Source organism: Phoxinus phoxinus (assembly GCF_949152265.1).
Source record: "Phoxinus phoxinus genome assembly, chromosome: 25".
Lineage (NCBI taxonomy): Eukaryota > Metazoa > Chordata > Actinopteri > Cypriniformes > Leuciscidae > Phoxinus > Phoxinus phoxinus.
The window spans coordinates 24,323,320-24,349,166 of NC_136900.1; the positions used below are offsets into that span (position 1 = coordinate 24,323,320).

The following is a 25,847-nucleotide window of genomic DNA, read 5'->3' on the forward strand; positions in this document are numbered from 1 at the left end:
AGGCTATATAATGTTCTTGTGCGGCTCGTGTTCATTAACCACACTGTAAGGAATTATCCAACTTCCACTGCAATATAAACATTTAAATATGATCCTTCCCTAAAAAGAGCTTATTTATCATAGAGACAATTCCTTCCGATTTCACTAATATGTAAATAGTATCACCATTTATCACTTCAAGATAAATGTTTCTTTTCTTATTGGAAAGAATATCAAAGATGTTGGGACCGGAAGGCTATCACTTTCATTGTTATCCTCAATTTACATTTTTAAGACAGATCTTCATTTACATTCTGAGAGGGAAGACGGATGTAATGCAGTATTAAATGTTGGAGCAGAGATAGGGCTGCTCGATTATGGAAAAAATCATAATCACGATTATTTTTGGTCAGTATTGAAATCTCGATTATTTCACATGACTTTGGGAACGTGTTGCTGCGTTTATTAAAAAGACACCTTTCAACAATTCTTTAAAAAAAAAAATCGAAATTTGAACATTTATTGTACTTTTTGAACTATTAAAATAGTTAATACTTCAATAAGTATTTTAATAATTCCCGCAGGTCTGCCACTTATAATGCGGGAAATTCCCCCGCAAACATTCATTCACTTTAGCAAGTAGATTGTATGAGTAGCCTAAATTAATCCACAGAGATTATAAAATCAAATCAATAATTTTAAAACTTTCTCCAAGACACGATTCCACAAACCGCGCGAGTGTTCAGCGGTGCCGGGACATGACGGAATTGTAGCAGGGAGTTTGATTGACAGGTGATCTGACCAATCATACTTCGCCATCCGCCATTTTGTCCGACAAAGCAGTCAGGAGAGTTAGTAGATTAACATGGGAGGATTTGAGCTTGAGAAGCGGAGTGTACTGACGTCTTTCCGCGGTTAAAACAACATTCCTTCTGATGTTCATTCATGTTTATTTGATGCTGTAAATGAACTAGAAGGAAGAGATGATCGGTTCACGAGCGGCTTTAACTGAGGCGACACAGCGATCTGTCACACACATTAAAGAGATGCAAAACGCTATTTATTGTTTACATTTCTTTTTAAAAATGACCAAATATGAAAGTTGAGACTTTGTTTAATATCTAAAGTAAGCTGATCTGTCAGTGTCTCTCTGCTCCGTGATGTGTTTTTCACTGCGTGAGAACATGGTGTGTGTGTGTGAGAGCGGCGTAGCTTGTCGGACATAGCGACTGTAACTAAGGGGGGGCGGGTCTTTGCGAACGGCCAATTGTCACACAAACGGCCAGGCCAGCATTGCATCGTGGCTAAAGTTGATAATTTTCACTTCTTTTTAAGTCTTATCAGTTTAAACAGTTTAAACGTATCAGTGTTCTTGCACAACAGAAATAATAGTTTTTACTCGATTATACTATTTTGGTGATCGTTGGGAGCCAAAATCGAAATTAAATTAATTGCACAGCCCTAAGCATTCTGCGTTCATTCTGACGCCGTGAACCCAAGTAGCTTTGTGTAGTTTGCCACTGCTATGCTGCAATTAACTTCATTTCTTTTAGATCTCTGACGTCCACATAATTTTTTTTCTCACAACAGATTATCCCTGATTAATTTGTTGCAAACCGTGCCTTTGTGTTTGACAGTGTGATTAGTTGGATGGCCGCGCCGGGGGCTGGAACCGCTCACTGCGTGTTAGCATTGAGGGCAGTGCAGTAGGTCAAGTGCAGATAGTGTTTCACCCTCCACTGTGTGGCTGAACGAAGCAACCCAACTCCTCCAGACCGGCCCTGGACAGCTGTTCTCTCCTCGTCTGGGTTGGATCAAATGTTCCCTTCGCCGGCGCTAACACGATTGGCCTGTGTTTGATTTGGCTAATGGTGGAGTTATGAGGTTGGCAGGACTAGCTTGTTGGCCGTTTGGGAAACTACCGATCGGGGGCCTGATAAGAACAGAGAGAAAGGACGGCCGTCTTACCGTCATCTTCGAGATCAAATCATACACTTGTCTTCTTACAGATCTCTCGGTTTGAACGAGGACGAGAAGGCGAGGGAGAATTCCAAGTGGGGAAGATGAAAACGCAATTGGCGGTGCTTTCATCTGATGCTGTGTGTAATCTAACCACGGGAAGTGCTTCCCTCCCTTTCTCTGAGCCGGCGCGCTTCAGAAAGAGCTGTGATTTACACTGACGAAGAGCCTGTCAGTTTCTCTGCAGCCTTTGAAACCGCTTTTTTTTTTATATAAGAGAATCTCAATTACTCAATTGCCGAGAGGGAATTAAAAACTCAGAGGCCGTGAGTGGTTTTCAATCAGGTCAGACGGTTCTCCTGAGTAACGACTCTTGATTTCATGTTTCATCTTTGTTGTCTTGTCTAGTTGTTGTTTTTCTTCATTCCAGCCCCGATTGTATTCGCTCTTTTTATCTGTTTTTCATCATCAAACGGGGGCGAGACAGGTATTGATCCTCGGTTCTGTCATCTCGGCGAGGCGTTTGCACAAGTGCCCGTTTGAGTTTCAGCTCACGTTTTTCCATCAAGCCGAGGCGTCCGCAGTGGATGCCTGTGTTAATTAGGCCCGTGTCGTGTCGGGTGGAGTCGGGAGCATGGAAAAGACGGCTCGCCTCCCCTGAGCGCTCCTGCTGCTCGCTGGCATGTGGCGGGGAAAGCTAAATTAGTTTAGCGGCGTTATTTACGGCCCCTGGAAGGGCACCAGTACCTGAGTTTTGGGGTAATGAAAAGGACAACCTGTTCCAGAGTCGCTCCAACACAGGTTTGCTTTACCTTTAGCGATACTTGCCAAAGATGAAGAGAAGCACAATTGAATTATACTTCTCAATGAACAGCTTCTCTAGAGGCATATTGATTGATTATCCATCAAACGACATCAAAAAGCAGAACTTGTGCATGTGCGGCACGTCCTTGTCTGGCTCGAATCAAAAGCTTTGTCTTTTTGCCTTCAGTGTTTGAACGGAAAACAGACAAAAGGTTTCTTTTTACCTCCTTTTATAGCGATAGCACCGAGCACAGTTTCATCATTCGGTTCCTAATTAAGTTGTGTGTGTGAGAACAGTTGACAGTGGCTTGCATCATCAGCCATGTTGGGATTTGAATGAGTTTTGTTAAAGCTTTTTATTGGCAACATCAAGAACCCTAGGCAAGTTACACTCACGGCTCACTGCCATACGTGTTTTAACTAGTAACTAATTACACAAATGCATGCAGTAGATTGTACACCTCCTGGTTTTATTCCATTTATATCATGGATACTTCTATTTTCAGGTTTAAGATTATAAATGATTGACAATTCCATAAGGACTTTTTTTTTTTTTAAAGGAGATGTTCTTTATTCAGTGCCCCAAGCAGAACTAAACGTTCTTGCTAAAATAAATGACCTATATCCCAAAAGACCCAACTCACATTGTTGAGTTAGAAGTTGACATGTCAAACAAGCAGATCAATGTTTTATAAAATAGGGATGCACGATATATCGGCTAGTGGTCGACCAATATATCGCCAAGGCCTATATCAGCCGATATTCAGCATTTTTTTAAAATTATTTTTAATGAATTTTTTGTTTTGGAAGCAGGACTCTTATTTTGACTGCGCTCCGGACTTTTATTTTGATGGGCGGCGCTGAGAACACGAGCGCCTGAGAAGAGAACAGCAAACGCCTGATCACACAGCGCTCACTCACATTCTCCGTCTTCAGTAGTTAACGATCTCTAAATATGAAAAATACTGTAATAGGATTGCAGATTCAAGAAGTTGCCATCTAAAGTATAAGCATGTTTATTTTAAAGATTTGTTTTCTAATTTTTTTCATAATTTATTAAATATTGATTAAATATACAGTAGCCTATATATATATAAATATAAAATATCGGCTTTATATCGGCCATCGGCCACCCTGCTCTCTAAGATATCGGCATTGGCCATAAAAAAAAAAAAAAAAAAACAATATCGGTCGACAACTAATATCGGCAACCACATAGGTATCGGCCGATATATGATCATTTTTGTTTTTTTTCGTTATCGGCCCGATAAGAAAATTTAGCCAATATATTAAAGCCGATAAATAGTGGATTATTTCCTTCAGCTGAGACACTTCAGATGCGCACTGTTCAACATGATGATTTTTGAATAGCTTGAAATATGATTGGAATCACTTCAAAAAAGGAAAATACAGTTGTGCAGCGCAAGTCTGTCATATCGGCTACGTAAAATTGTAATGAGAACATTATGATTTTGTGCTTGAGACTTGTTTTTGTAATCAGGCTCTCAAAAATTTTATCAAATTTAGATTTATCGGCCAATATCTCGGTTATCGGCTAACAAATAAAAATAAATTATCGGTTATCGGCCAAAATTATCTGTCAAAAAGTCTGTCATATCCCATAGATTGTGTGCATGGGACATGGCTTTTAATGATGAGACTTGTTTTTGTAATCATTCTCTCCAAAATTATATAACATTTTCGAGTACGATTTATCGGCCAACATGTCAGATATCGGTTTTGAAATATAGAGAATTATCGTTATCGGCCAAAATTTTAATCTCAGTGCATCCCTATTTTAAAAGCATCAGTTAGCCTACTTATACTAAAGTTAGGACGCTTATGAAAGTCCAACTATGTTGACGTCTAGTTGAATCTAAACATCAAACTCGAGTAGTAGAAAACATTTGAGCATCGAGTGGGATCGCCTTTAATAAGCTAAAATGCTATTTTAAATAATTCTCCTCATAAAAGCTCTTCAAAGTGTGATGAGAAACACAGGAGACTGATGAATGACTGTGATAGTGGAAGTCGGTCTTATCTCGGGTTCCAACAGCAGACGCTTGGAAAGCTTCCTGCAGGACACACTCCATGTTCCCTGGTGGACCGACGGATTACAGCAAACCACTGATTAGTGTCCTCTCATTCAACCATCTGTCTCCTCGGCTATTTAAGATGCAGCTCAAAGCTGGACTCATCCTTTTCAACTTAAGTAGCGCTTAGTTTTATTAGACAACCGCCAAACTGTAGTACTGCAGTTAAACCAGTTTGTGGTTCGAACAGTCTTTTATGTGAATTGTTTCGAGTATTATGGGCAATGACTTTGACCTTTAATCACTGCCTGTCTGTTCCAGCTTTTCTGCAGAGCTAGATCTCTGGTTGTGCTTGATGGGTTGATTTTTAGTATTCTTCAGAATCTCTAATGGAAAATAGATCATGAGCATCTTTGACATTTTAAAAAGGTTTTCTGTTTCTATTTAAAGGTCCTAAAGATCAGTGACATTTGGAAAGTGTTAATTGTGTGATTCATGTCCACAGAAAAATGTGTAAACTGCATATTGATGAATGTTTACTATTTTGACTATTGATGTGTAATATCTAGATCCTGTTCAGCTTTATCGAGCCCAGTACTGACAATAATTCCAAATAAATGCAGAAAACGCTTTGTAATATAACCTAAACTTATCATTTTTATTCATGCTATCGGGACAGATCATACAACAAAGTTCTTAGAACCGTTTTATATTTAAAAATCTACATTTATATGTAAAAAGTAACTGGTTGACTGATTTAAAAAGTTAGTAATAAAATTAACAACAAATTTACACAATACATAGAAAAAGTGGTAGGTCTATTTTTTTGCGTTCACAGATAATTTGACATATAGTCTCAGATTTGGTTTCTTCCATTGCTATAGCCTAGTTATCACAGTCAATCGCTTTAAATTGCGCATTTAAATACGTTTGTCAATCCAGAAACTTTGCAGTGTAGTTATCAATTTAAACGTGAGGTACACAAAGCGGCACTCTTGCGTAAACTCCTGTTATAATCAATGAAGCTCTCTACGCTGTGCAGTGAATCTCTTATTGACATCGTGTTTATACTTTGTTTGGTTTATAATGAAAGGATTCACGAGCGTGAACAAAAACTCTGCCATTTTGCCTAATTTAAACACATCTGATTGGCCATTCCATTCACACGCTTAACAGATCGTATGCCTGTGATTGGCTACAAAGATCAATGCTGTAAAAACATGTTGTAAATGATGCCTTTGATGCTCTTCACAGAGCACAAACACTCACGGGAGCGTTTCTTCAAAGCAGATGGCTATCAGCGGGAACCAGTACTGCAGAACGGCAGGTACATGGTCACATAAAATGATCAAATAAATCTTTGGTGGGACAAGGATTCATTTTGGCAGCCACCAAAATATTTTCAAAATAGGAAAAACCCTGATTTAGTGGAAAAAAAAATCCCACACAATTGGGTTATTTGTTTGTTTTTAGCAAGACTTTTTGCAGCATCATGACATGTCTTTTACATTAAAAATATTTTTCTTTGATTTAAGACCTTTTAGGTTCTGGTCCAATATGTTGTGCTTAGTCCAGCTGGCATGGACATCTGATGCTGCTTACCTGGTTTTGAATATTTAAATGTAATATTTTGACACTGTGGTTAACCTTTTGGGTTAGGCTGAGTAGTTAAGTGGTTTTGCAGCAACACTATTTGACTGAGTTGATCTGTTATGTAAATTTTTCTTTAGCTTTCAATTCTTTTCAAACAGATGTGGAGGGCTTAGTGTGCTGACAGCATGACCTGCTTTATCTTGTAACAGTTACAATTAACAATGCACCGTCAACCTCCTAAAATCATGTATTTCAGCGTTGGATTTTTGCTTGTGCCACGAGCATGGCATTGGTTTGCATTCAAGCTATATTGATGATGACCCATCAAGTTAAAATGAGTTCAATTTGATTTCTAAAGACCGTCCAGCTGGTTTTAAACACAAGAAGTGTCCTGTGTGAATAACCTAATTGGTATAGGAATAAATCATTGTTAACAGCCTAATTATAGTGGGCTGCCTTAAAGGGGTGGTTCAGGATTTTGGACATCGGACCTCATTTTCAAGTTAGCCTGGTTGTTATTCATCAGTGGAGACAGTTTTCAAAAAATGTCATCCAGTCCTTCCAGTTGCATAGTTCGCCGATGCTAGGCTAGCGCGAGTCAACGGTATAAGCTAGCCTGCCATTAAAAACAGTTTTACCCACTCCAAAGTACACCAAAAGCAAATAAATTATAACGGCAGACTGTCGATGTAAATGTCTGTTGAGAGAATAATGTTAGAAATCAAACTACCCTTTCATTGCATTGCAATAGTTACACTTTGTTCCCTGTATTTATTAGCACAGTCTACAGCAGCGGCGGAGTGATATTAAGTTACCTAGGCAACCGAGAGAGTCTCCACATGACGCAAGTGTATTTACCTGCCGCTGACACTCATCACTACAGAAGCAGAGTATATTTCACTAAGAAATCAACATAGGACTATGGCCACGTTTGAAAGCCATGCCAATGTTTCAGACTTTGGAGACGAGGAATGAGTTTTATTCAACAAACCGTACATGTATGAGCCGGAATACACAGACGAAGAACTAATCGAGATGGATGCTAAAAGGGCAGAAATTGAACTGTAACGTTATCTCCACTAACGTTGTCATTGTCATTCTATAAGTTATGAAAAGGGACTAGCTTAATAGATAGCTATAGTAGCCTAACAAAAGTTATTACCTGTTCATCTGCTGTTGGTGCATATGGAAAGACGGCTGGAACTGCATTCCTTGTCAGTGACTTATGAACGTTTCGATTATGGGGTTTTTCAAAGTCGTCTGGTCTAAAATAATCACTACAAATTCGCAACTTTAATAGTCTCTGCCGGTGTCTCGTTGTCCAAGCCAGCAGAAAGAAGCCACAGTTGGTTCCTTTCTGGATCTCTCAATGGAAATTTGTGGAAACTTTTTGCATGACCATCTATTTGGTTTATTTTTACAATTTCGAAATGCACAACGAATCACCATGTTGCCAATTCCTTAGTTTATAATCGAATGTTTTTCAATATCGTTGTTCAAGGCTACTACTAGCTAGCTAGACGTCCCGTCTGTAGTGCGCGCGCTTCTGTTCTGTGTTTACTTTTCGGCGCAGTACTACTAACCGGAGCAAAGTAAAATTCCGCCGCTGCTGAGAAACTAGTTCCTGTAAATGTAATGCGATCATTGAGATGTAAGAGTACCGGACCGGTACTTTGATTTCTAACATTATTCTCTCAATAGACATTTACATCGACAGTCTGGCGTTATAATTTATTTGCTTTTGGTGTACTTTGGAGTGGGTAAAACTGCTTTTAATGGCAGGCTAGCACAGATACCGTTGACTCGCGCTAGCCTAGCATCGGCAAACTATGCAACTGGAAGGACTGGATGATTTTTTTTGAAAACTGTCTCCACTGATGAATAACAACCAGGCTAACTTGAAAATGAGGTCCGATGTCCAAAATCCTGAACCACCCCTTTAAGACCAACTAGTCCTTTAGATATCCCATGGGTAGTTTGTTTTTAAAATGTAGTTTTGCACACCCTTAATATATTTAATGTTCACTTGTCAGGAAATTAATAGCAATGCTATGTGTGTAGTCTCCAAACCAGTGGCATGTTTGAGTCCAGCAGTCAGTTCAATGATGTAGTGAAGTGTTTCCATGTGTTGTGATGCAACGTCTGTTTTCTGAGCACTGATGGTGACCATGATTCAGCTGCATCTCTTTTTGTGGGCCCTGAGTTTGAAACAATTACTTAGCATGTATTTGTAATTGCATTTAATCATTTAGCAGATGCTTTTTATCCAAAGCGACTTACAAATTCTTACATAATTCATGTGGAGTGGTGCAGCTAGCAAAGCCTTTTTATATATGGAACATGTAAAGTCGACATTACTAAACCTGTTTTATGAGAGCAGTGTCCTGTCAAATGGTATTAAAACATCGTATTTTACTACATTTCCTAATTTCTTTCTTGTTTTTTTTCTTCCCCCAGGGCAACAATGTGGGTTACTGGGAAGGGGAAACCAACAGGACCCTGAGGCATTTGTAAATGTGCTTCCTGACCGCCTCGGTTGTCTGAGAAGGTCAGACCTCCCTGTGGCACACTTGGGCCGCTGGCACTAAGATGTCCCTCAGTAGTGGCACTGCAGGCGGGAAAGGTGTGGACTCGAATGCGGTGGACACTTACGACAGCGGGGATGAGTGGGATATTGGTGTAGGAAACCTGATTATTGACCTCGACGCCGATTTAGAGAAAGACAAGCTTGAGATGTCTGGCACCAAGGACGGGGACGGAATGGCTACTGCCTCGAGCGCCGTAGCGGCATTGCCTGACAACATTAAGTTCATTAACCCGGTGCCTCCTCCACCGATCAAGGACAGCAAATCCAAAGCTAAGCGTAGCAAGAATTCCAAGGACAGTAGCAAGTCCTCGACCCCTGATGGGGGCAAGAAGGACGCCCAAGGACGGACCCAAAACGAGGGCGCTGGGCCAACCGCAGGAAGCGGTTCCACGACCTTACCTTCTGGGAAAGGCTCCGATAAAAGTAACAAGGCTTCCCGTAATGTTACGAGTGGAAAAAAGGACAAGGACGGTTCTGGGAAAAGCAAGAAGGAGAAAAACGAAGGGGTACAAGTTGGGAACGTGCCCTTGGAAAAGGACCCATCGGCCCAGGTTATGCCTTTAGGCCAGGCACGCAATACCCCATTTGAGGGGACGCAAAATTCGGACCTTGGTGGTGTTGATCAACTAGGGAATATTACCCTCGATACCACTGGAATAGTCACACCTTTGACTATTAAGAGCGAACCAGAAGAAGTGGAAAATAATGACTGCAGGGGCATGAAGAAAGTAAAAAGTGAGAAGGTGAGTGCGCTGGTGTTTTCATTGCTCTACCAACGGGATGTTTGCATTAGTCTGGTGTTAGTTTGGATGGTTTAAGGTTTCCATTTATTAAGCATCTGGTTGAGGATTATAAATGGTGATTGTGTAACACAGTAGACGTTGAATGCTAACGCTGTTCTAACGCTGTTTAGAAATGAACCAGAGAGTTAGTGGAACCTCACTTACACTGCTGTGCTTAACTGCTCACTGCATTTCCTTTTGGCTCTAGTCCAATTTAAAAAGAGGAAAACTGACATGCTTGGCTCAGTGGTCTCAATCTCCAATTAGTAATGCATAGAGCTGCCAAAAGAGATTTAGGACAGCGGCCAGATAACCAGAGGTACAAGAATATGAACTCCCAGAACATCCACCTTGAATACAATAATTTAACAGTTTTAATGCTAATAAGTTGATCTTACCAATTGTTCTTAATCAAATAACCATCTTGCGAACGGGTTAAGCCTTTCTCTTGTTAGGTAACACATGTTAAGTGTCAGATATCTTCTAATATTTGCTATTTCTCTATCTGATCGAAGTTCTTGTTGCTCGTTCTTGTTTGAATTGAGTTGTTGGCTGATTGTAGGGGTTTTCTCAATTATTCATTGCACTCAATTATCGGCCTCCTAGTTCATGAGGAGATTTGGCAGCTGGTCTAGTTTGTAGCTTGATCTCTCGTGTTAAAACAAGAATCCATGCCTCGACAGATTGTTCTTTAGAAGAATGTAGAGTTTGGCATAGGCTAATCCCTACATTAACAATACACTTTTTCTTTCGCAAACCCTTCAAAGATCATTGCAGACTAATGCATGAATGGGATGGTGTTTATCTTAAGTAGTCTTCGTAGTCATGAAGTTTTGAAAACATTGCTTTTAGGTGTTCAACTACTAAGCCTGGCCTGTGCATTACAAACTGAGAGGATCGACTAGCGTATTTGCTTACAACAGATATGAGAAATTCTTTGCGAGTGACTCAGTCAGTAGTTGTTGTTACTCACAGCATTGTGTTCCCTACCTAGCGGGCCCCAGGGGAGCCATTGAAATGTAACACTTGGACCCTTGCTTGCTTTCAATTGTGACAGGCAGCCAAATATAGGCTACTGGAAAGAGCAACAAGGGGTTTTCTTTAGAAAGAATTCATGGAGATCTGTTTGTAATGTCCTTGAAAGATTCTTGTTTTTTTGGCTTGACTTGATGGAGAAAGATTTTGTTTTTTAAAGAAACTTGTTTTTATGGTTTTAGTTCGGTGATTTACCTTAAACATTTAACCATTAACATGTTTAAATAAGCCACTGGATTTTTTTTCATTCACATACTGTGTACAGATATGTGATCATACTGTCATTTTAAGACTAAATTAATTCTATGCAAGTATATTAATGCAGAGAATCTGATTTTCACATGCTGCTGCTTTCCGAAAGGCTTCAGCCGCATTGCGTTCTCATCAATGGGGAAAAATTAGTGTGAATCAATCGTTCTCTTCTAGGGCTGTAAACGATTAATCGAATCCAAAATAAAAGTTTGTGTTTACATAATATATATGTGTGTATTGTGTATAATTATTTTGTATATATAAATACACACACATGCATGTATATATTTAAGATTTTTTTTATTCATATATATAAAATAGTTGTATTTATATATAATATAAATCATATAAAAATAAATATGCAGTATATAGCTAAATGCAAATATTTCTCAAATGTATACATGCATGTGTGTGTATTTATATATACAAAATAATTATACACAACACACACATATATTATGTAAACACAAACTTTTATTTTGGATTCGATTAATCGCGATTAATCGTTACTCTTTCAGATCAGCTTCTGTTTTGGTGGTGAAAAAAAAAAAAAGTGAAGATGTGAATACCTTGAGAATGTTAGTTGAATTATCTAGCATATGTACAGTAAACTTGCTAGCTACTAAAGAAAGCAATAACTCCTATACGGCAATCTATTCCTGCTTTTTTTGTCCAAGAACTGTTAACAATGGTGCCGTATACTTGCATTGCGTTAGCGAAGTAATGGCGTTTACATGCTTGCAATTCTGGTTTAATTCTTAATTTGAAATTAAACGTTTTTGATGTGGTCTTAAAGGATTAGTTCACTCTTTTTTTTTTAAATTGCTGATAATTTCCTCACCCCGATGTCATCCAAGATGTCCATGTCTTTCGTTCTTCAGTCGAAAAGAAATGAAGGTTTTTGATGAACACATTTCTCCATATAATGGACGTCAATGGGCCCCAAACGGGTCAAGGTCCAGATGACAGTGTCAGCGCCACTTCAACGGGCTTTAAACGACACCAGACGATGAATACGGGTCTTATCTAGCGAAACCATCGTCATTTCACAAATAAATAAAAAAGTTTACGTTTTATAAGCACAAATGCTCGCCTTGCTCTGTTCTGTGATGCGCGTTCGTGACGTCACGTAATACGCAGTTACGCTGTAAAGGTCACGCTTGACGAGTCAGTGTTTACAGATGTGCAGAAGGAGGACCATACACACATATTCAAATGTCTTTGTGTCAGTTTATCGGTTAAAATGCCCATCTCGTGTGCGTATCCTGGTGTTGGAATATTAAAAAGCCTAAAAGAACATTTTCGTCAGGACAGACATTGTTTACTTTTCACAGAAGCGTGACCTTTACAGCGTAACTGCGTATTACGTGACGTCACGAACGCGCATCACAGAACAGAGCAAGGCGAGCGTTTGTGCTTATAAAACTTAAACTTTTCTAAGTATTTTTGAAATGAGCGAACGTTTCGCTAGATAAGACCCGTATTCATCGTCTGGTGTCGTTTAAAGCCCGTTGAAGCGGCACTTACACTGTCATCTGGACCTTGACCCGTTTGGGGCCCATTGACGTCCATTATATGGAGAAATGTGTTCATCAAAAACCTTCATTTCTTTTCGACTGAAGAAAGAAAGACATGGACATCTTGGATGACATCGGGGTGAGTACATTATCAGCAAAAGTTTTAAAAAAAAGTGAACTAATCCTTTAAGGGTAGTTTTCTTCTAGCCTGATTCTGTTAGAAAAGCTAAGATTTGTCCCCGGTAGAAACCTTTCTGTTGGCACTGTAGTGCCTTGCGACCAATGGCCTCCATTCATGGCTTCCTCTGACTGCCACTATTGTCTTCTGGTACATTCCTTAAACAAGCACGGGGGTTCACTTGGGGCCTTGGGGGGAGGAACGACAACAGCTCTAACAAAACACCAAATACCTCTTCCTCATGCCTCTGAACAACCAGATCTCGAGGTGTGAGGAGGGGATGTTATCGAGTGTCAGGGAGGGGGACCAGACCGGCTTTTTAACCGTCTCGAAAGTGGTTTCACATTTCCTCGTCCCATGATGCGGGCGGGGCGTTGTGGGCTCGACAGACAGGGCTGGTCTTCCCACCTCGCACAATCGTGCAGGAATGCAGGAGCGCTAGTACCTGCTGCTAGCACATCCACTGAGACAGCACGCGCGGTCGTTATCGCCCTGAGAATAACACAGGCTAATTTAACCCATCTCTGCGGTTATTTGACGAGGTGGAGCGACCTCCTTTAATAAGGCTCTTCCTTAATCAGCATTTGATATTTATAATGTGCTGACAATACCCCGACCCTGCTTATCAGAATCACGCTTTTGTGATGCCAAAGCTTACTTATTTGTTGTAGCCTACTTGATGATTTAATCATATAAATCTATTTTAGACTTTAGGCTTTAGTTCTGTTTTAAAATGAGTAACTCTCATGCAGTGTGTGTTATTTATTTATTTTATGTCCCCTCTTTGTAATATTTAAAGGTGGGGTATGTAATTCTCTTTTTTGGCCATTTTTTCAAAATCACTTAAAATCCTATTCCTAACCCACTTACAGCCACTGAGTTAGAAGCACTGAAATAAAAATTAAGCAATTTAATCATCTGTGGAACGGGCAGGAGTCGAAAAACTCCAGCCAATCATTTCCAAGACCACCTAGAATCATTGGACAGTAAGTGCGTCAATCAATCGGTCGTACCATTGATTGGTCCATGTTCTTTGAATGGGTGGAGTCAAAGGAAAGAAGGTAGGACCATTTGAGTTGTGTATTTTCAAAATCTACTGGCCGTTTTGCAAATCACATACCCCACCTTTAAACTATAAATATTTAAACAATATATCAGTGCTGTATAGATTAATTTTTTAATTTTTATAATATTTAAATTATTATAATATTGGTTGATATTATAGCCTAGCCTATTGACCAATATTGGATAATTAACTGTGAATGAATAAATTATAATTTTTTAATCTTTGCCGTCATATAATGCTCACTAAGTTATTCTTTTATTTTTAAAACGCTAATAATAATAAATTAGCATTTAAAAACCATTGATTTTCCGTTTGTGTTTTATTTATTATTTTAGACAAAATAGTATTTGTTTAGTATACGATTAATCGCGATTAATCGAATCCAAAATAAAAGTTTGTGTTTACATAATATATGTGTGTATTGTGTATAATTGTTTTGTGTGTATATATAATTACACACACATGCATATATATTTAATAATTTTTTTTAATTTATATATAAAATAGATATATATATATAATATAAATCATATAACAATATATATGCAGTATATAAATGCAATATTTCTCAAATATATACATGCATGTGTGTATTTATATATACAAAATAATTATACACAATACATTATGTAAACACAAACTTTTATTTTGGATTCGATTAATCGCGATTAATCGTTTACAGCCCTATATAATTATCAAGATGATTGTAATAGATGTAGTAAAGTCTTTAGTTGCCCGCGTGTCAGCGTTGTTACGAGATCTTCTCAATGCATATCCAGTTTCATTCAGAAGCGCCTCATGCTAAGTGAGTTTTACATTGAACACGGTGTAAAGAACATGAGTACTGTTGACACTGAAACCATTTGCCCGTCTGCGGCTCCTGCCGTCATCCGTTATAGCCGTGTTGATTCAGCAGTCTGCATTTCTGACCCTAAATATAGAGGCATGAGGCCGCACAACACGCGAGATCACCGCGCACGTCGTAACTCTGACTGACGCGAGTTGCTAAGTTTATTGCTCCATCGGATGGCGATCCAGGAAATCCTTTCTGAGGGTTATGTCGTGTGTGCAAATGTTTAATATTGGGATCTTTGCCGCCCGTAAACTGTGTCCTCCAACATCTGGAGCTTCGCTCGAGTCGAGAGCAGTTCACTTCACACCCTTGCTGGCCAATGTTACTGGAATTAGCTGCCATTGTAGACTACAGCTCAGTGGATTTGTTAGACGGTCAGTGAGTAAAGCGTCTCAAGATAATCCAGATTTAAAGAGCTGGGTGTGATGCAACGCTTCTGTCTGCACATAATGGTATCGGCGGTTCAGAAAAGCCACCTTGCCTCAATAGTTAAAGGGATAGTTCACTTTGAAATGAAATGTTGGTGTGTTTTATCTTACCTGAAGTGCATCCAAGATGTCGGTGTCTTTGTCTCCGCAGTAGTTTCAATTTTTATATTTTTAGGTCAAACCGTTCTTGTCTGTCAGTCATATAATGCAGGTCTATAGGCACTGTCTCCATAAGCATGCAGAGAAAAGTCCAAATTAAACAATTCCCCATCGTAAGTGCACATTGATGGCCTAAGACACGAAACAAGCGGTTTGTGTGAGAAAACCAACAGTATTTATATAGTTTTTATATCTTTTACACAACCACGTCCATCTGATCTGTTTACTTAGTCTGCGCAAGCGGCGTAGAGCGCCGGAAGTGATCTCTCCCGGATGAGTTCGCGCGAGCTTACGTAAATGTATTTTTTTACATCGGTTTAAACATCCCGGATAAGCGCAAACTAGCATTTCTATTAGCCGTCCTACAATCTCTGTTCTGTGCATCGGTTCTGGTGTAAACAATGAGTGACGTACACGCGCGAGAGAGAGAGAGATCACTTCCGGCGCTCTACGGCGCTTGCGCAGACTAAGTAAACAGATCAGATGGACGTGGTTGTGTAAAAGAGATAAAACGATATAAATACTGTTCGTTTTATCACACAAACCACTTGTTTCGTGTCTTAGGCCATCAATGTGCACTTACGATGGGGAATTGTGTAATTTGGACTTTTCTCTGCATGCTTTTGGAGACAGTGCCTATAGACCTGCATTATATGACTGACAGACAAGAACGGTTTGACCTAAAAATATCAAAACTGAAACTACTGCGGAGACAAAGACACCGACATCTTGGATGCACTTCAGGTAAGATAAAACACACCAACATTTAATTTCAAAGTGAACTATCCCTTTAAGGTTAACTCTATGGAATTAATCTCATAGCTATTCTCGTTTAGAGATAACAGCACCTCAGACTTTTGTATAGCCAGTCAGGTTTTATGTAATCTGGTTAAACCACGCGATTGTTTTACTCCGCTATGTTTTTTTTGGCAGTAGTTCCGCTTGTAATTAATTTAAGGCTTTTAACTTGGGAATGTTTTTTTTTTGCTGATTGTTTGCTTTAAGTATTGTTGCTGTAAAGGTGACTCTCTTTTTATATTTTATTTTTAGTCCCATCGCTCCGGGTCTTAAGCTTTCGAGAGTGCGCATTCATAATCCCTGGAGACGCGTTAAGCTTTTCTTCGAGCGGCTCTTGGCAGCTGTTTTTGTTTCCTAGAACCTTATCAAAACACACCAGCTTTGGTGTAAACGCTCGATGCGTTATGATTAGCGTGATGTGCTTATTTTAAACCTGGTCGGCACCGATCCGTCAGCCCACACGCTCTGGCACGCCGAGCTCCATTTTAAGGGATGCTGACAGCAACACGGATTGATTTATAGCTTCTCTTTTTCTCCCTGTCAGAGGGTTGATCTTGTGCTAGTAAATACCCAGGTTATTTTTTTCCCCTCTTAACACTCCTTTCATTATTTGGAGGAAATGTGTTCCCAGAGGCTATCTCCATATGGCAAGGCTTTCGCTGGTTCCGAAGGCTATAGTTTTGGTGTAATCCCGGCTGACATGCCCAATAACGGGATTAGATTCCCATTTATCGTTATGCGATGGCGTTCTCTCGATGTTAGTGTCTCTTCCTTTGACAAATTCACATTGGGTTGCTTGTTTTGCCTGGTGCGTAATTGCTACATCCTCACCAATAAATCCAGCGGGAGATAAAGACGGGGAGGTGGGAACCGTTCAATCGTGATGGCTCTCTCTCTCTCTCTCTCTCTCTCTCTCTCTCTCTCTCTCTCTCTCTCTCTCTCTCTCTCTCTCTCTCTCTCTCTCTCTCTCTCTCTCTCTCTTTATTATATCTCTCTATCTCTCTCTCTCTCTCTCTTTATTATATATCTCTCTCTCTCTCTCTCTCTCTCTCTCTCTCTCTCTCTCTCTCTCTCTCTCTCTCTCTCTCTCTCTCTCTCTCTCTCTCTCTCTCTCTCTCTCTCTCTCTCTCTCTCTCTCTCTCTCTTTATTATATCTCTCTATCTCTCTCTCTCTCTCTCTTTATTATATCTCTCTATCTCTCTCTCTCTCTCTCTCTCTCTCTCTCTTTATTATTCTATTACTCATACTTAGTGATTTTAAATACATCGTCATTGATTCCAGTTCAGTGTAAGGTTGGTTGGGAATGGAGAACTATTCTTATTCAGAAGAACCAGTCTTGTCAAGATCCAATTCACTCTTTTAAACTGATTCTTTTTAATGTTTGTTTTTCACCTTAATTTATCCAGGCAAGCCAATTAAGAATTATTTTCTTATGTACAATAATGGACTGACAGTCAGTCCAAAAGCAACCCAAAAGACTCTTGATTGAGTCTTAAATCCATGATTTATCAATTTTAGATGGTACTTTGATTGAATTTTATTCTGAAGCGTTAGTTAAGGAGACTGTGCTAATTATATGGGGAATATCCATTTTTCATTCTGTACGTTACAATGCTGTAATGCCTAAATTCACTTTAGCCATTTAAAACTATTGATTTTTAGTTTTTTTAGTTTTTTAATGTAGACAAAATATAAAAAGAATTAACATTTATTTTAATTTTGGTATTTCTGGTCATTCCTACTTTTCTCAATCTAAATCAAGTTTGTATTTCATCTTTTTTTTTTTTTTTTTTTTTTTTTTTACTGAATGATTTTCATGATGTTCAGTTCTGTTCATAATTCATACATGGAAAAAACACTACCAGTGCTGATTCAGTTTTGTTGTAATAAATTATATTTTTTAATTAAAACAACGACAACAAATAATGCTATTTATTATGGAGATTGCTCCTTCAAAAGTACTAAAAGAATCAAGGCACCAGAATTGGGAATCAGAAACATTTAATTGCCATCCCTACTTTCTATGCTACATTGTTTTCATTTTATTTAATTCGTATTAACGTTGAAATTACTTAAACAAATTGTGCATATTCTGATCTGCTCTCAAATAATGAAGAATTTGAATCTTGCAATTGTGTCAAGCCGGTGGCGAGGCCTGCAAAAGCCATCAGAGAAATGCGAAACAAAGCCCTTTCATGGCCGCCTCTCCCCTCCCTCCTGTTTTTCTCCATCTTCTCTCCCTCCCGTCCTCATGTGCTCGCTCTGTCTCTTAGCGGTGTGTGTGTGTGTGTGTGTGTGTGTGGCGAGCTGTGGGGGAAGGGAAGAGCTAGCGAGAGAGAGCAGCTGTCCTTCGCTGTCAGCCAGTGCATTTCCAACGCCGCGCCTCGTTTCGTGTCTCTGTGCGTGAGTTGTGAGAGGGGGAGGGAAGAAGAGAGGAGTGAACGCGCGAAGGGAGGGTAAGATCCATGCTGTTGCAAGGAAATGCGGTTTTCAGTGCAGAGCCGCCGTTCAGTTTTCTGTTCTTTACCGTTGACGGTGTTTTAGCATGTGCATGTATGAGCGTGTGTGTGCGCGCTGTTGCACGTGCGCATTCTGCCAGAGTGGCGGCCATGTTTGAAAAGGGCAAATGAGAAGAGGAGGAAGAAGTACACAAGTAGGCTAAGTTTTTCAGGTTTTATTTGTGTCCATTTTCCGTTACATTCAGGTATCTAATTTGAAGACAACATGAATGTGTAAATGTTGAGGACACAGTGCGCGAATCTAAAGCGGGGATTCCCTATACTTTTTTGACTGTCAAACTATTTTAACCTAAATATTAATTTAAAACTGATTTTAAGTTAATATTTCAGTATTTTAACAACACTAGGGATGCAACGATATGAAAATTTTGGCCGATAACCGATAATTTTTTAGATTTGAAAAGCCGATAACCGATATATCGGCCGATAAATCGAAATCCAAATTTGATATAATTTTTGAGAGCCTGATTACAAAAACAAGTCTCATCATGTCTCAAGCACACAATCATAATGTTCTCATTACAATGTTATGTAGCCGATATGACAGACTTTACTGTATTTTCTTTTTTTGAAGTGATTCCAATCATATTTCAAGCAATTTAAAACCATCATGTTGAACAGTGCGCATCTGAAGTGTCTCAGCTGAAGGAGATAATCCACTATTTATCGGCTTTAATATATCGGCCAGAATTTCTTATCAGGCCGATAATGATAACATTAAAAACAAACATATATCGGCCGATACCGATATAGTTGCCGGTATATATCGCGCATCCCTACACAACACCAAATCTAATGTCGGTTGGCCTCATGAAATGCATACAAAAAACCTTAATCTTTTGTTACCCAAGTGTGTTTTCTCTCCATTTTTTTTTTTTACATTATAATTTATTTAGCTTTTCATCAACTCACAAACCCCTTCCAGTTCCTGCCTGAACCACCAGGGGTTCGCAAACCCTAAAATTTGGCTAAATAAACCCTAATATTTGGCAAAATAAACCTCAGCAACGACTTTTCTCTTTTGCTCATGTAAGCAAATCCATGTGGACGGGGCAGTGACATCACAGCCTACTTTTCTCAATCACTTTGGATGATTATTTCTCAATAAATATTACATTCAACTCAGCAATATGTGAAATTATTTACGTAAAATGTGTTTGTAAATGCCTTTACGTGTTGTCGTCTTCCAAAAAGTGTAAATAAAGAATAAAAAAGAGACGTTTGCGCTCAAGAGTGTGAAAGAAACCCATTCACGGCTTGTTTCTGAGATCCGCAACCTCCCTTTTCTCATCCCAGACCATTCCCAAGTTGACAGCAGCCAGGAAGCCTGTACTCCATTATAACACAGCTTTTCCAGTTGGGAGAGGAGGGGAGGTCCGTCTTTTCCTGGAATGTCTCCTCGTTTTGGCTCTCTCGCTCCAGGGCCGGAGTCTCTTTGTGTCTTTTCCGCGACGAGAGCTTTCTTGCCACACTGTAAATCCTTTGCTGGTGTTTACATGAGTGTCGGCAGTGACCTTTTCTCATCTCATTTCTTTCCCTGTCTCTCACATTTGCGTTTTTTTTTCCCTTCTCTCGTAGTTCCTCCCCTTTCTCTCACCCCTCATGTAACTTTGGCACAGTGTCTCGGCTCTTGAACGGAGAGGCTGTTAAACTCGCTCACCGCACAATTTGTGAACGCTGCCCCTGGGTATTTTAGGCCCCTGGGTTTGCGATCCCGGAAACGCCCATGCTGTCCTGTCTACGGCTCAAACAGAGAGAGAAAGACTCGTCTGAGCTGCAGTTATGAAAGCAAAGGACATCCAGACAACATACACCGCCAGCTAGGAGGGTAAGAACTCAGGAGACAAAGCTACAGCGTTCAGAAAACAGACTGACTTTACTGACTTAACAATGGCAATGCTAAATTCTTACATGTTCATCTTTTTCTCTCTACAGACACTAGAGAATTTAAATAACAAACCCACAAATTATTTGATTGAACGCAAACAGGAACGGCACCCTAATCTTAGCTTGTTGTGTTTATTTCTCCAGGAAGTGTGTGGTAATACACTGGAAGTGAACAGTGCATTGTGATGAAGTTATTATCAGTGAACTTATCTAGATTACGAGATTTGCGATGGCAGAGATAACTTTGTTGATTAGAGAGTGATGGCTTCCAGTGTAGACTGGAATGATTGAATCCATCTGTTAATCGGCCATCTGATTGGAACAGAGATCTTGAGATGCATTTGAACTACTTAACGCAACGCTCATGCTCACCTATATTTATAGACCAACACTTGAAAATCTAACAACATTAATCTTATTAAAGTTGCAGTCTTAAAGGACAATTCCGGCGCAAAATGAACCTAGGGGTTAATAACACATGGTTACCGAGTCCATCGTTCTCTGTGTTTTCATGATAATTGAAGAGTTTTATCTCTAAAAACTGATTAGCTTATAACGCTAGTATATGGGGCATAGAGTAAGTAAAAAGAAATCGCTAGTTAATACCACTAGCCTCACACTAACACGGTAGAGGGTCCCTACATGCAAACCGAAGCATTGAGAACTGTGTAAGTGTAATAAGAAGATGCTTTATAAAGACAGTACACGTCGCGTATACAGGCAGTGCTACACGAACGCCGTGCTAAGTGAGCTGGTCGATAGGTTTAAGTCACAGTTCAGCTCACGTAGCACGGCGTTCGTGGCTCGACTGGTCGAGTCTGTTTTCCAAAGATGGCTGCCTGTATACGCGACGTGTACTGTCTTTATAAAGTATCTTCTTATTAAACTGTCTGTACACTTACACAGTGTAGGGACCCTCATTATGCTACCGTGTTAGTGTGAGGCTAGTGGTATTAACTAGCGATTTCTTTTAACTTACTCTATGCCCCATATACTAGCGTTATAAGCTAATCAGTTTTTAGAGATAAAACTCTCTACATTCGATTATCATGAAAACACGACGCGGTAACCATGTGTTAATTACCCCTAGGTTAATGTTTCGTCGGAATTGTCCTTTAATTTGAGCACTTCAGCTCTTTTAAAAAGTTTTTGTAATTAAAATGGTTGGCGAGTTCACGTGTCCTAATTTTACTTGGACTGACTTCAAGCTTTTTTTATTGGAGTAGGATGAATGAAGCTTTAAACAATCGTGTGTCCCTGATAACCCTCTTCTCATGGGCTCCGGTTTACACGCTCATATTAGAACAGATGACGGTCTATAAATGGGTCAAGACAGAGGGACTGTGTGAGTCAGTCCATTGATTGTGCGCTGAAAGGAGAACATGAGCATATCTGTTTCATGCTCGACGTCTTTGTGCTTTTGTGTGAATGTGTGCCACTCCCCTCACCGGTTCACACTGCTCTTGTGTGTAAACAGCGTGGTGTTAACCGAGGTCAGGACTGCACAAAACCACAATGTTTTATTCATCTGTTTACCTCACTCTCGCTTTCCTTCCCCTCTGCAATCCAGCCGCTACAGGCCCGATCCACAGGCCGTCACACGCTCAGACCCGATCCACAGGCCGTCACACGCTCAGACCCGATCCACAGGCCGTCGCATTACACGCGAGCCTCTCGGATAAGTCTGGACTGGCCCCCCCGCGAACAAATAGAGAAGCCAGATTCTTGCCTTTTACTTTTACTCTAAAATGTGAGAGCCTACTTACTTGAAATAATTTCTTCAAATAATTTTCAGTTAGTTGTCATTACAACATTGCACATTTTTTTGTTAAGTTAAAAACTTTCACCTAATACTTTTTTTTTTTGTTCCTACCAGCCGTTTGTTGTAGTCCTTAAAAAAAAAGTGATTTCTTTAAAAGCAAATATATCCTTTTGCTTTGAACTTTGAGCGTTGTAACTTTGCAGATGATGTTTATGATCAAACAGAAACATTACACACTAACTAAAGTCAAATCATAATCAACCACCCCTTTAAGTTTAAAATTTTCACCTAATATATATATATTTTTTCCCTGAAGCTTTATTTTATAGTTCCTTTAACTCGATTTATTCTCAATACAGAGATCTGATAAGCGGTAACACAATCCATATCACACGCTCTTTCTATAAATGCTATACATATCTTCATAAACAGCAAGCCTTTTGCTTTAGATTTGCTTAAGCAAGTCTAGAAACCTCTAGAAAAAAGTCTTGAAACCGAATCCGACAGCAGATTATTTATCGTTTCTGGACGGTTAGTTGATGAATTTATGCAGCTGATGTGGAGTTAACTATCTTCTAGTCATTGATTAGCATATTCCGTCATGATAATCTATAAATCGTGTTTTCGGGGGCGGGGTTTATGCAAATTTTAGGGTTAGTGATGTCACTAACCCAGGAAGAAGCTCGTGTAGTTCCTAACAGCCGTTTGTTGTAGTCCTTAAAAATTGATTTCTGTTAAATAAAATATCTCCCTTTGCTTTGAACTTTGAGCGTTGTAACTTTGCAGATGTTGTTTATGATCAAACGGCAACATTACACACTCACTAAAGTCAAATCATAATCAACCACCCCTTTAAGTTTAAAATTTCACCTAATATTTTTAGTTTATTTTCCTTAAGCTTTATTTTATAGTTCCTTTTAACTCGATTGATTCTCAATACAGAGATCTGATAAGCGGTAACACAACCCATATCACACGCTCTTTCTATAAATGCTGTATATCCCATGTCTTCATAAATAAACAGCAAGCCTTGTTGTGCAGATTTCCTTGAATTTAATTCTGCCCCCGTTGTGTTTGGTCTAGAAACCGAATCTGACATCAGATTATTTATCAAGAGAACAATCGGTGCCTTTTAGGAGGAGGATATCACACTTAATGCCCCGCTCAAATCTGAGCTATTTTTAAACACATCCACAGCTGTGGAAGAGCTCTGAAAACCACCAGGGGTTTGTGGGTAGTCATCTTTTTATAAGCTAATTTGTTCTCGGAGCCTGAGATCACAAGCTTTTTTTTAATTCTTTCTTAAAGAAAATCAAATTTAATTTAAGATGATCGCTACTGTGTTAGGCAATTGTTTGGTATCAGACACTATGCAAATTGCCTGCTAATAAGCGTCTAATTTCAACCCCTTTTTCGACATTAAAACAGCTTCTGGTGAACCGACAGCTGAAAGCTCTGGCTGGCGCTGCCCATGTTCTCATTTACAACACACACCTCACACTGATAATGAGCTCGGCTGGTGTCATGTCTCCTTCTGGTTCTGATGCGTCTGCCCGGTCCGGTGAGAGACTGTGGAAAAACTTTGCTTTCTCTCCGACAGGTACACTGACAGGCTAACCGCCGCCGGCGAGCCACCGCTACACCCGTGTCTGTCTGGGCCTGATGTGTTTTAATGAGATTACCGAACTGACTTAAAAGTCTACCGACTTTGAAAAGGAAGGAATAATACGTTTTTTCCCTAGGTCTTCGGAAGGGGCACTAAAAGCGATTTGCAGCAACAAAGCGACCTCAAGACATTAATTTTCAATTCGCCTTTGGCTAAGCCACGCCCTAGAATGTAGATTGACCAATCAAAGCGCAGCCAAGAACGAGCTCCACAGCGGTCCGACACTTCTTCACAACGCTCCATTGACTTTAACACCGGCGTCTCATATTTTTGGTCTCGGCAGGCTATTACCGTCGTAGTTTTATCATAAATATGGTTAACCGTTGTGCCTGGGGCATTTGTAACACAGATACGCGTTTCCCAGAGAGGTTGGAGGGGGGGGTCCGTTTTTTTCCCTTCCCAAAACCGAAGTCAAATCCTGACAAGTGTCGTCTGTGGATTAAACTGTGTGGACGTCCTCAGTCAGCGAAACCCCTCAAGATCAACAACACACTTTTGTCTCTAAGATACATTTAGCTTTTAACCTTACTGTGAAGTTACACTAGTTAGACAGTTTTATGCTGGTTTAGGTCATGATTTCGGTTCTCTACCCTAATTGTTGATACGCTAGCACACGCTGCTAATAAATACAACTTTATACTCGGGTAGTCCGTTTGCTTTGTAATAACGATTATAGAAGTAAATAGAGACCCAGCTTTGCATGAACAGTGTTGCTCCTGATATTGTGAGTCCCAGCCTCCGTCTCCATTAGGATATGCGCTGGGTCATGTTTTGACTGTGACCGTTATGCTTTTGCCTCTATTTGGATCTTGTTGTTGCTTGCGTTTATGTCTTGAATATAGCCTTCGAACGCATATTGCAGCTTTTGCCTACTTCTATCAGACACTTTATTTGCTGCTTTATAAAAGTTTGATAAAGTTTGAGCAGGAAGAGCCGTCACAGCATAAGCCATGTTGATGCCAAACCAGAGCCCAGATGAAGTTGACGGACGTAACTAAGGGGGGCGGGGCTTAGCCAAAGGTGAATTAGAGTTGGCGATTGTTCAAATTCATGCAAATGAGCTGTGTCGTAATAGGAACGCCAACTAGTAACCAGATTGAATCGCTGTCTTTATAAACGCCTTGTTCTAATTTTAGTAAGACAAACTTGACCGTTTTCCCAGCATTCCCGCAGGTGTGGCGTCACCCGAGTGTTTTTGACTATGCTTGAATGCAGATGTGTGTTAGCAAGGTTGGGAGGATGGTGAAGGGAAAACAACAGAGTCATGCCTTTTTTATGTTGTGTGTTAAAAATGCATCCGGCATAAATGTTTAAAGGCAGGTGCCAGTTCGGTTCAGGCTCTCTGGGAGTTTGCTGCTCGTCTCACCTCATTTCTCCTGACAGGACCCAAACTTTACCGCCAGACAAACAAAAAGTTTGGAGAAATGATGTATGGATTCTTAAGAAAGATGGCAGAGCTTTGTTTATAACCCTTGTTGTTCCCTCTATGCTTCATCTGTCTGAGTTTTTTAACCTTGATTTGCTTTTAGATGTCATTTAGTGTTTATTTAAACGTCTAAATGTTTTTTTTCTTGTCTTTTTTGTGCATTGAAGAGATGATGACTACAAACACAGCAGGATAAATCTGTTTTAGTGACATTTTCTTTATCTCTCAAAGGCCTGACATATATTTTGTGCACGTATGCAAATGCATATTATGCAAATCCTTGGGCCTCCCCCTCTCCATGTTACATTTCACCACCGAAAAAGTACCAAAATGTTCCATAGTAGTCCTACATTGTTCTTTTGAAGTGCTTTATTGACAAAAATACCACAGTATATGAATATATTATGTTCCATGGTATGCGATACAATCACTCTTGTACTACCAAAGTACTGTTTTGTACGGTTTCAACTAGGGCTGCACAATTAATAAAATTTATAATTGTGATTACGGATGCCAGGATTACGTAATCGATTACAAGAAAAGTCCACTTACATTATTCTGTG

At 39.7% G+C, this 25,847-nt stretch overlaps 1 protein-coding gene across 8 annotated transcripts in view; it reads left to right on the forward strand.

The window, feature by feature from the left end:
* Positions 1 to 25,847, forward strand: part of znf609a (zinc finger protein 609a) — a 134,571-nt gene that overhangs the window by 39,918 nt on the left and 68,806 nt on the right. For 3 of the 8 annotated variants that reach the window (XM_079604651.1, XM_079604653.1, XM_079604654.1), the window contains one exon: positions 8,826 to 9,698. The exons of 1 other annotated variant lie outside the window; for it this stretch is intronic. In XM_079604651.1, the coding sequence (XP_079460777.1) occupies positions 8,958 to 9,698 (741 nt within the window). In that variant the 5' untranslated portion in view covers positions 8,826 to 8,957. Of the gene's footprint in view, positions 1 to 6,029; positions 6,103 to 8,825; positions 9,699 to 18,335; positions 18,481 to 18,589; positions 18,678 to 20,155; positions 20,372 to 25,847 lie in introns of those variants that run through there. 4 more of the 8 variants (XM_079604652.1, XM_079604656.1, XM_079604655.1 and 1 more) reach the window with 4 other exon arrangements.